We start from the raw sequence: 11,916 nt of genomic DNA, 5'->3' as shown, positions 1-11,916 counted from the left end.
CTTCATGTCTCTGAATCCTAAAGATTTTTTAAAAAATGAAATCCTTGTTTCTAAGGAAGGTCCTAATTTGAAAGTGTTAATTAGGCATTTTCTGTATACCTTTAAAGGAAATTTCATTGTTTTTCTTGTGGAATTTTGAATGACTACACAAAATACATTTTCCAATAAATACATTTTTCTTTCTCCCATCACCAAAAAGGAAATTTTGTATAGCAATGATATTTCCTGTGGTATCTGTTTGAGCCAGGCTGCTCTGTTGGGCTCAGAGCAGAAACTATCACCAGCAACACTGTTCTGACCAAGAGTTAACCACCTAAGAAAGGGATAAGAGCAAAAATGGATAAGAGCAAAAATCAACAACTCTCATCAAGGTTACCAAAGCCACACTGGTAAAAACAACAAACAACTTTTGATATGATTATTCAAATTGCAGAAATTTTTATAACAAAAATGCTCCAGCCTTCTTACAAATGTCTGCTTTTCACTGATGCTTAAAGTCAATTACCCGTGAAAAAGAGGCTGCTAAATCTTGAGGGATGTTTTTTCCGCTCTCAGCAGTTCAGCTTGATTTAATGTGGAAAACTCTTTTTAAGCCTTTGGGAGAGGCATATTTTGAAAAATGTCATTAACAGTTATAGGTATTAGGTGGAGACCTTAACTGTAATATTTACATGGTGACCTGTATTTACACAGTATTTTTACATGCATTATTTTACTTAATTCCAAAGGAAAAATACTGAATGTTTGACCCTGATTTCTGTTTAAGAAGTAGCTATATGCTGGCTTTTATTTACCTTATGATTATAAGAAGCTTGTTATAAGAGGAGGTTTGGGACTTTCCAATGCTCATGTTCTAGTACACAGACCTGACCGTCTCGCCTTCTTACTTGTCAGAACAAATTCTTTTGACAAAAGTATTCAAAGGCCAAATACAAAGAGCGTTAGTATCTATATTTCTCAAAAAAAATTTTTTTTTCATAGTACAGTATTGTATGCCAGTGTGAAGCATTATATATCTCAACTAAAAAACCACATTGGAGTTCGACCAAATGTAAATGCTAATACAGGCTCAGATTTGCTCCAAGGTGCTTTAAAGAAACTGGGTCTGTGTCAAGACCCAGGCTATAACAATTTCAAGAGGCCTGCTGTGTGAATGAACTGTAGTTTCGAAAGATCTGAAGTAGTACACCTGCACTGTGATAGGGGCTAGTTGCCAGGAAACTGCTGATTGGATAAGGACTATCCGGGTTTCACCTTGATGATGTGAAGATAAAGTTGCTTGACCACATATTTCTATTTCTTTTATCTCTCTGCCACGAAGAACAACAACTGCAGCCTTTCAGTTACAAGTTATTTTCCACCAGGGAGTCAAGATCAGAAACTTACGAAGGCCATTTTTGAGGACTACTTAGTCCCAGGCTACTTTGAATCCATTGAAACTGCCACAGGGCCTTTGCACTAGCTGTTCTCTGCCTGGAACACACCATTACCAGCTTTACGCTTGCTCCCCCACTTCATTGAGCCTCGGCTCAAATGTAAATACTCCAGAGAAAACTTCTCTAATAATCTAAAATAATCTCTCTATCACAAGCTAGCCCCCTACTCTTCTATTTTGCTTCACAGTGTTTATCACCACCTGAAATTGTGTGTTTCTTTATTTGTTTACTGTCTGGTTTCCCCAATAGAATGTAGGCTCCATATGGCAGAGATTGACTAGCTCACTATTTTTTTAGTTACCGGCAGTGCCTGGCACATGGAAAGGGCTGAATAAGTATGCTAGATGAATGAATGATTGCATGATAAATGATCAAAGCTGGGGCCACATCTCATACCCCTTTGACTGTAAGAAAAGGTTAAGTTAGAAAAGTTTATTCTATTGACACACAGGGATAACCCACAGTTAGGCAAGCGCTTATAATTTACAGTAATTGTTTGTCTTCCCCCTCTGGTATACCATAAACAACTAGAGAAAAGGTGCCTTTGAGTCTAGTTCACCACTATACTCCTCGTACCTCAAACTAGGTTGCGCGTCCGCCTGCCGATGCAGGGGGACCGGGTTCGCGCCCCGGTCTGGGAGGATCCCACATGCCGCGGAGCGGCTGGGCCCGTGAGCCATGGCCGCTGAGCCTGCGCGTCCGGAGCCTGTCCTCCGCAACGGGAGAGGCCACAGCAGAGGGAGGCCCGCATACCACAAAAAAAAAAAAAAAAAAAAAAAAAGAGCTAACCTAAGCTTTCTCTTTGACATGTCTATCTGCTGTTTATCTTAAAGTACATTTAACTTCTTAGTTCACACACACACACACACACACACACACACACACACACACACACACACACACACACATCTCCAAGCTCAGACATAACTGGGAACAGAAGTAAATTGTTTCTCCTGAACCTGGCTTGCAACAATGGTAGCCACGTGGCCATGCCCTGGAGACAGTGTAAACACAAAGTACAAAGCCGTAATTCACTACAGCTTTTGATTAACAATCCTCACATCCCCCCATCCTGTTTACCCAAGGGCTGTGGCTTCCTTCTCAGAGAAACATCCAAACTGATTGGTGTATCCATAGGCACTGCCTGTCCAGGCAGCTGGAGTGGGCTCCGTGACTTCTTTAGTGAAGCCTGGGTGGAAAGTTCCCCTGAAAGCTTTACCCAAACACCCCTTTAACAGAATCCCCCACTCCTGCTTGGAATGGGAGAGAACACCCATCTCTGTGGTTCGTTTAGCATATGCAAATGACTCGTGTCCCTGTCTACCTGCATTCCAGCCTGGGGCATTGACAAAAGAGGGAGAACAAAAAGCCAGTAGCAGTTACTCAATTTGTGGAGGTTCCAAGTTTCATGATGTTAATGGAGACCTCTCGGGCAACCACGTATTTCTTCAAGCGAAAATAACCAGGACCACAAGGGATTGATTGCTGCAACCCCATGCAATCCTTAATCCCCAAGCATGGAGGTCATCACAGAGATTACAAACCAGAACTGATGCCAGTGTAGGGAAGTCTTTCTTTTTTTAAAAACATGTTGTAGTTTTAATTGATGCAGCGTGTCCAACAAAAGGCAGGACCAAGGAACTAATTCCACTTTTTCTGGCTCTGCCCTTCCTAGGTCTGTGCGGCTATCAGTGTCATAATTAGAAAAGTGGGCTGTTACAGTGGTTAAAATGCCAATTTGCTTGGTATTTGGTTAGTCTCCCTAGAGACAGCTCTGTAGATCAAATCAGAGGTAAGAATTCGGCGGCAGAAGTCTGGAGTTTTTCCCTTTTAAATTTCTATTGTGCTGTTGAGCACTACACTTGTCCTTGTAGATAGATGCTAACATTTCCAGCTAGAAAAATGTTTGCTAGCTCTCCCCTACTTCCTTGTCTTGTGGGGATGATGTGTACAATATCTGAAGTTGGAAAAGAAAGCTTCATGCCGTATTCCTATTTTCCATTTTGATTAAAATTCTTTTCCCTTCACAGTCAGACTCTTTTTTTTAGAAGGAAAGGGACACCGGCCCCTTGCTTTCAGGCCCAGCAGCTCTGCTAATTTTGCGTGGCTCTCTTCCATCGTCCGAGCGTAGGGCATGGATTCCTCAATTTTCTGTAGCGACAGGGAGATGTGGACGTGAATGTAAATGTTTCAGAAAGAAAAGGTTATGTGATTCCAACTGCTAGCAAACAATGGCTCCCTTTTCCTTTTGCCAAATGGCTTCCGAGCGTCTCTGAATACACCTGCCCTGCTGGGGAGGGTGCCTCCATGGATAGCAGAGACCCCACCCGGGGTGAAGTGGGGACAGGCAAGGGGGGGTGGGAGGCAAGAAGGAGCCTGATTTGCCGACTTCCAGACGCGCAGGTTGGGGCCTTGCAAACAGATCTTAACGAACAGGTTGCCTTTCTCCATATGCTGGGGTTAGGAACTGGGCTCTGAATATGCATTTTCTCCCTTTGAAATGTTCTCAAGTGACAAAATAAACAATTTAGGATTGTGTATGCTAATAGGGGCCAAAGAAAGCCAGCTAACATCCATATATAGTAAATGTCTCCTTCTACCTAATACTTATCAGTTTTCATCTTTCTCCCCCAGATAAAACTGAGTAGTTTAGGGTACACCAGGGAAAAGAGTGCCAACGCCAAATAGCCGATGGTGACGAAGAGCTCTGATTCTGGGGTCAGATCTGCACAAGCCTTGGGCCATCTCTGCCAGCTGAGTGGCCTCTCTGAGCTTTACTTTCTCCATCTGTAAAATGGGGTAATCGTGTCATGTCTAGAAGGCAGGGCTCTTGGCTGTAGTTTGGACTTGGCTACCTCAACTCAGCACTGGACAAAGGCAGCAGGAAGCAGTGGAGGGTCAGGTCCTGTCACCCACAAATTATGCAAGCCCTGAATCTCAATTTCCTCATCTGCAAAAGGGGGCGATGGTAAGGACCTTCTTAGGTTGTTGTGAGGATGAAGTAGGATAGCCACATGTGCGACAGCTAGTACAAAGCCTGGCACCCAGTAGGCACTCAATACTCATTCCACACTGCCATTCCCACCGAAAGTTCTTCTCATTCTAAGACCTGTCCTACGATGCTACCGCTCTCTCCTAACCTTGCTCCCACCTAACTCCTGGGAGAGACGCGGTTAGAGGGGATCCTGGCTGGTACACAGGGAGAAGAAGGGAAGCAAACAGGGAGTCTCATCAACATTGGCTCATCAGGAGCTGAGGACTGGGACAGCAGGAAAGAAAGAAGAAGCCATGGGCTGGGTGAGAGCCCCCAGCTGCTCCCATTCCGAGCCCTCAGGGGTACAAGCACAGGACTCTATAAGGTGTGGCTGAAACTGAGACATGCATGAGAAAGAAAGGGGGAGAAATGACCACTTATGCCGAAAAACAAGGGAAAATCTGGGCAACGCCTATGGGCTGCGTAGGGACACAGGCAGTGTGCGTGGGACGAGATCGGATGCAGCAGGGGGACGGTTGCAACATCCAGAGACAGTCCCCCGCCGCCGCACCCTGTGGCTTCTGCTCTGAAGCACAACCACTGTCCTTTGTTAGCAGGGGCTGAGTGAGAGGAGAGGAGGGCATTCAGCGAGGGAGGTATTTGGCATTTACGATTATACCGCCTTGGAGAAGATTTCACTTCCTACATCTCGGCATAGAGCAATACACAATAATCACCCAGTGCTCTTGCTGGCTGACCTTCCTCAGAGTGTGGCTTTTCTCGTCCTTGTTGGCTGACTTGCTACCTGGGAGATAAGGATAAATCAATCAACCCCTGGGTGTGTTTTTCTCTACTTCCTGCTCTCATAGGATGGCTTACATCTCAAGCCTGTTTTTTTGTTCCCTTCCCCCATAAGTCATACTAATTTCTAGGGACAGAGAATTGCACATGCCATTAGCCATGGTAAACCCTGGGAGTGATGCTTGGACAGTCTATTGTCTCACTTCCTAGACGACCCAGAGAGTTGCAGCAATGGTGGCACTAAAGACCCTTGATCTTTCTGTGTGCCAGAAATCAGTACCTGTGCAGGGCAGCCTGGACGTGCAGTCAGCCCACCAGGGCTGTTGTAGGACTAACCATCCATTCCAGCCCTCAAAAGTGATGTCTAGAGATGCCAGGCACGTTAAGGGTGAAAAAGAAGAAAACTAGCTCTCTGTTGGAGGCTTATCAAGCCACTTACACATGGGACTCACTCTTTTTTTTTTTTTTTAACATCTTTATTGGAGTATAATTGCTTTACAATGGTGTGTTAGTTTCTGCTTTATAACAAAGTGAATCAGTTATACATATACATATGTTCCCATATCTCTTCTCTCTTGCGTCTTCACATTAGCTTTGAAATTTACCTGAGTGGTCTAAGGAGCAGGAAGTAGAAAAATCACCTTTTAGGAAAATAAACAGTAATTCCATACCATCTCTGTGAAGCTGTCTGCACAGGACATTCGAACCCATTCTGGGGTCGCTGGGCTCTTCACTGTGAAGTCCTCAGCTATGTGTCCTTCTCTGTGTGCTGAGCCACAGCATCAGTGATGGTGAAGAACACCGATGACCCCAGGAACATCCCAGACACTCCCAGACTCTGCAAAAAAACACATTTGTTTTAGAAGCTTCTATTACTAAACCACAAGCCACCGTAGGTGAGGGACAGATCTTTTTCACCATTGTATCCCCAACTCCTAGCACAATGTCTTGCACACAATAATTTCCAATAATTGTTTGTTGACTGACTTACTGACTGAATGAAGCTTGAGTACTCAAAAATCCTAGTATTGCCTGAACTTCCCTTTTCAAAAATCCTGTGTGGGTTAAATCTTTGTTCTGTAGGAAAGGGGTGTGTGTGTGTGTGTGTGTGTGTGTGTGTGTGTGTGTGTTGGGTGAGGGGAGGATACCCTATTTTAAAAAGCACATTCAGTGGACTGAACTGGACAACTTCATGAGCCGCATTATGACTCCAGGGTCAGGGGAGGCAAGGTACTCTAGAAGAAAGAGTACACACTTTGGTACCAGATGATGAGTTGCAGGCTTAGCATCTGTAAGGAACAGTAAGGTAATGTAAATGAATGATGTGGGCAGACGAAGGACAACAGGAATAGTGGGAATTATGGTGTAGTAGTGATAACTCTGTGGCCTGTCTAAAGTGGCAGCTGTTCTTCAGCTCTAGCTAATTGTTGTTTTTCAGGAATGTAGTCCAAATTACCAGAACATCCAATTTTTCAAGATAATTTAGAAATTCGTATTTTAATGTAAGATTCCCTGACCTTTGAAAACACTGCAGCCTAGATTCTACCAGTGGGCCCCCAGTTTGCAACCCCTGAGCTAGAGAGATGGAGTCTGTATCCTGGCCCTTACTCCCTGGGTTTCTCTAGGTGAGATCACCTCTCTGAGCCCCTGTTCCTTTATCAGTGAAATTTAGGCAGTGATACCTACTTTACAGGGTGTCGTGAGGTTCAGGAAGTGCAAAAGCACCTAGCACAGTGCCCGGTGCCTGGTAGGTTCCTCTTATTATTACACAGGGCACTCCATGAAGGCACCTGCAAACACATGGTTTTCCTGAATGCCTGCCTGTAAGTGACTGGCCACAAACACAGAGACTCAAGGGCCTGATTATAACTCTCGACGAACTGAAAGCTGCGCTCTGAGCTTCCTTTTGCCTTTCCCTTTTGAGTGATATCCAGCCCAGTGAGGATCCAAAGGTGCTGCTGATTGTTTTTCCTTTCAAATTTATGCCCCACCCCCAGACCTTCACCCTCATTACCATATGCCCAGAGGCAGTTTCTGGGCTGACAGTGGGATCCAGTTTGGAAATGGTAAAAATTCCAGCAGATATATCTGAACTCGTTTTTTAAAAGCTATCAGTTTGCTACCCCTAGTAAGAAATCACCCAAAAGATTTTAAAGAAAAATTTAACAATGCATCTCAAACCTAAATGAAGTTTCTACTCCAAGGGTAGTTTTCCCATAATCTGCATACAGCAGTGCCAACAAATTCTGACCTTTACTTTAATTCGCAATTTCACTACTTTAGCAATTGCTCGGGGTTGGTGTCTCTGTTTCCTGGCCGTATTGACATTTTGGGCCAGATAATTTCTTGTTTTTGGGGACTGTCTGGTGCATCGAAGGCTGTTTAGCAGCATCCCTGGCCTCTACCCACTAGTAGTAATATTTTCCCCCAGTTGTGACAACCAGAAATGTCTCCAGACATTTGCTAGATATTCCCTGTGGGAGCCAAATATCCCCCCTCCCCCAGCTGAGAAACGCTGCTTTAGATCCATTTCTCAGTATGACTGAGGACTCTGGGCCCTTCAGAGGTGAGTGGTTTGCTTGGCATCATAGGGAACTGGTAGAGCTGGGCAGGAATCCAGGTCTTCTGAGCCCTCAGTCTGGGATTCTGTCCATGCTGCTGCTGCTTTCTAAGATTTCAGTAGCATCGTGACTTCAATCCCATTTCATATTTCAGTCTTCAGGTTCTTAAGTGAGAATGTCTTAAGTGAAAATGTTATTCTATGAAATCAAAGCTTCTTGCTGAATTTTAGAGTTTTCAGTGAAAAAGAATATTAATAAATAAAATCCCAGGATTGCCATTGGGCAGATCATTTATCGTCTCTGAATCTCACTGTTCTCTAGGTGGTTCATCTCCAAATTGTAACAGTTTATCGGGATTGGGTCCTGATAACCGTTGACCTTTATCTTTTATTTCGTCCACCCGCTTTCCTTTACCAAGCGACCTGATCCATCACATTGTGCAGTAGTAGGTTTGGATGCTTACCTTGGATGAATAGATGGTTAGTGGGGTTTGTGATGATGGCAACGTGGAGACATTAAACTCCTCTGGGACATCGCTGATGGTTGGACTTCTGTACTCATCTGGGCCTCGAGAGTACAGGACACCTTCTGGGGAATATTTCACCTCTTCAGTGGTATAAAGGCCTATTCCCTGAATCAATGAACCTTCAATCTGAAGGGGGGAAAATGTCAAGCTCTGTGATATCGTGTGCTTTTTAGAAGGCCTTTACCTACCCCACAATGGCTCTCAGGAAGCGGCACCCATCTTGGTGGGCCAGCACCTACCTGCCCAATATCAGTGGCCCGATTTAGACTGCAACATGCATCCATGACAATGTCTGTTCTGATTTTCTGCCAAAGTTAAAATTACCTGACCATGAGAACTTGAATTAAAAATACTATTTTAAGGTTTATTCAAATGGTCCCAATTTATTCCAGGACTCGGGCTGGTTAATTAGCACTGCATTGAACCCCATCAGCATTAGAGGTGACAAGACATCTGCTAAGCTCTTCAAATTTAGTGCTAGGGGGCTTCCCTGGTGGCGCAGTGGTTGAGAGTCCACCTGCCGATGCAGGGGACACGGGTTCGTGCCCCGGTCCGGGAAGATCCCACATGCTACGGAGCAACTAAGCCTGTGCGCCACAACTACTGAGCCTGTGCATCCGGAGCCTGTGCTCCACAACAGGAGAGGCCACAATAGTGAGAGGCCCGTGTACCGCCAAAAAAAAAAAAAAAAAAAAAAAAAATTTAGTGCTAGGACTGTCAATGACCCCAGAAAGTCTTCTGCATTCGTGGTTTTGATTCCTCTCAAGTGACTCCAAAGTCCACGGCATGTGGTGTGTTTGAGCGTCTCTTAGTAAGTAATTGAGCCTGATTGCTCATCTGATTCTCAGCCTTGATTTGTTCTAATATAATCATGAGCTCATCTAGTTCTCATAATGGTTCACTGTAGGTGGTATTATTGCCGTTTTATTGAGGAAATCATGTAGCCACAGCGGCTTGTATGAATTTGGGGATTTGCAAGATCTTGGGTGTATTAAGGGAGAATTTTGAGACCAATTTATTTCCTTCCCTGAGAAAAATCACACTAATCTGGCCCTTCTGTTGTGTCACTGGGCATGTGCATGCAGGCTGTGAAGGAGACACAGAAAGCCCTACATGCCTGTGTTCTATCTCAGGAATATCTCTGGGCTTTCCTTCTCCCCCACATCCAGTGCTTGTTCCAACATCATCATTCACTGTTTAGGCCCAATACCTGGGCTCCTACTTTCTAGCCCTTTGAATGGGAAATTCTCTTTTGATTCAACCATTGGCCTCTCAGACAACCTGCTATGGGCACTGAGACCAACCTTCGTCCATTCTCAACCTGGATAGGGCAGGAGATTAGACACACCCCAGAGTGAGTTTTCAACTTATTTCCATCTTGAAACCTGGTGTACTTTGCATTATAGGTATTGGAAAATGGGAAGAGATGGCTGTGCACTAGCTGAATCTTCAGATGGTTTAGTTCACCAACCACAAATAGCCATCAGCAATAAGGCCTGTCATTTTATTTCTCTGATTCCTCTTTAAAATAAGTTTTGCCTCTTCAAAGAATAAACTATTTCAAGGGACCAAAGTGATACTGAAATGACTGAACCTTAAGCTATAATAAGGAAGGCACAGGGAAGACCAAATCTTAACTTTTCTGGCACCCCAAATTCTGGAAGATCTCCATAAGGTTCATTTCTTCAGGGATTTCTACCAAGACCCTCAGGTGGAATTGCCAGATAAAATAAGTATGTCCCATATAGTGCATGGAGCATATTTATACCAGAAAATTGTTTGTTGTTTATCTGGAATTCAAATTTAACTGGGAGTCCTATATTTTTATTTGCTAAATCTGGCAACACCTCCTTTAAGGTGGAGGATCAGACGACTAGTTGATTTCTAAAAACAGCTTCCCACCTAGTATAGAGCATCAAATGGGTTACAGGGGTGCCAAGATACGGACACAGGCTTTCGGAGGTCCTGGGGCAGGACACCCAGGCCGGTCACCTGCCAACATGGCTTCCTTGTTTGCAGCAGTGTGCTGTGCAAATATTATCATTGTCTATGTGTGCCAGGATGTGAAAAACATCTAGAAACACAAGTTTTAAAATAATCATGTGAGTAATCTGCGATCCTAATTTCATGAGTTAACTTCTTCACAATGATCTAGAATGAAAATGGAGACATAATATTAATATGTCCTAAGGATAAACTTGAGTGGAATGTGAGGGCAGCTGCTCTCCAGACATCCCTTCATTTATTGTATTTTTATCTTATTTATGTAATATTTAAGCAGTGGGCAAGTTAACCAACAATGGGGCAATAAAAGACATTTTGATAAAATTTATAGGTCAGTATTTGCAAAGTCCTTCCCATTTTTACATGAACTGACCATTTCTATTTTGGGGCCAGATGGTTCAAGATGATGTTAGAATAATTAGTGTTTGAAATTTAGATGTGTCATTGGTACATCCTGTAAATTTCCTATACTTTGGATTATACTATATTCTCTTTAAGGTTTCTATAATCTCTCTGTTCCTAGAATGGTACCTGGGGTTTATCCTTTATGGTGGAAGTTATTAGTTTTTGATTAAATATGACTCCCTGTCTCCAATAAGGGGTTTTTTGGATGCTCAATTAAATAGTAAATACAAAAATTATTTTAATTACCTGCCCTCCCCTCTCCCCCAGTCTATTTCTTTAGGACCAGTAGTACCTTTGGGATAATTGACTTTGGGGGGATATCACATTGCTATGTGCTTTCAAAACTTTTACTCAAGACAATTTACTAAATTACCTAGTCAGATAGATAATTGACCTTCCTTTAGGAATAGACCCTTTTTTTGAAAAAAAAAAAAAAGAACTTTGGATAGTAATTCTGTCTGAAATGGAATAAAATATTTAATGCATTTTAGGCGGTCATGAGCAATTCCTTCTGTACTTCTTTTTGAGTGGAAATTCAGGATAAAGCAGAATTTCTAGACATTCCCATGGAATTGAAAGAATCTTATCCTTATTGTACAAGTATTACATAATGAAATTGGGCTATTCGTGTAAACATAATTTTGTTGTTGTTTTTACTTGCTAAGAGGAAAGTTGTCAAATGACTTACCTTGTGAGCTCCTGTCAGGCAGTCACTTTCAATCTTGGAACAGGCTGCTCCATAGACATAGTAGGAAACAGGGTCTCCTTTTCCTTTCTCCCAGTCCATGAAGGCCTTGTAGCCCCTGATGGAAGAAATAAAGCCCTTTAGCTTGGGAGGGGGGTGCAAACAATGTTGATTTGTTTTAAATTTACCAAAGTTTTTTTTTTTTTTGCTGTACGCGGGCCTCTCACTGTTGTGGCCTCTCCCGTTGCGAAGCACAGGCTCCGGACGCGCAGGCCCAGCGGCCATGGCTCACGGGCCCAGCCGCTCCGCGGCATGTGGGATCCTCCCAGGCCGGGGCACGAACCCGCGTCCCCTGCATCGGCAGGCGGACTCTCAACCACTGCGCCACCAGGGAAGCCCTACCAAAGTTTTAATGAAAGCATTTTATTTGATTGATGTTCATTGTGACTGCTTTTAAGTTACCCATATTTACAGTCTAGCTCCTTACAGCAACACTACCATTTGCCTCCATTTTTAAAGAGGAT

The 11,916-nt window shown here is 43.6% G+C and overlaps 1 protein-coding gene across 1 annotated transcript in view; it reads right to left on the bottom strand.

Annotated features, from left to right (window-relative positions):
- Positions 1–3,443: 3,443 nt before the first annotated feature.
- The window catches only part of LOC102987494 (aldehyde oxidase 2-like), a 73,478-nt gene continuing 65,005 nt past the window's right edge, over positions 3,444–11,916 (bottom strand). The window contains 6 exon segments of the mRNA XM_055079357.1: positions 3,444–3,587; positions 5,883–5,983; positions 5,986–6,049; positions 8,236–8,424; positions 8,538–8,603; positions 11,396–11,510. Of these exon segments, the coding sequence (XP_054935332.1) occupies positions 3,444–3,587; positions 5,883–5,983; positions 5,986–6,049; positions 8,236–8,424; positions 8,538–8,603; positions 11,396–11,510 (679 nt within the window).

This window comes from Physeter macrocephalus, chromosome 2 (assembly GCF_002837175.3).
Source record: "Physeter macrocephalus isolate SW-GA chromosome 2, ASM283717v5, whole genome shotgun sequence".
Lineage (NCBI taxonomy): Eukaryota > Metazoa > Chordata > Mammalia > Artiodactyla > Physeteridae > Physeter > Physeter macrocephalus.
This window is presented reverse-complemented; position numbering and strand designations above follow the sequence as displayed.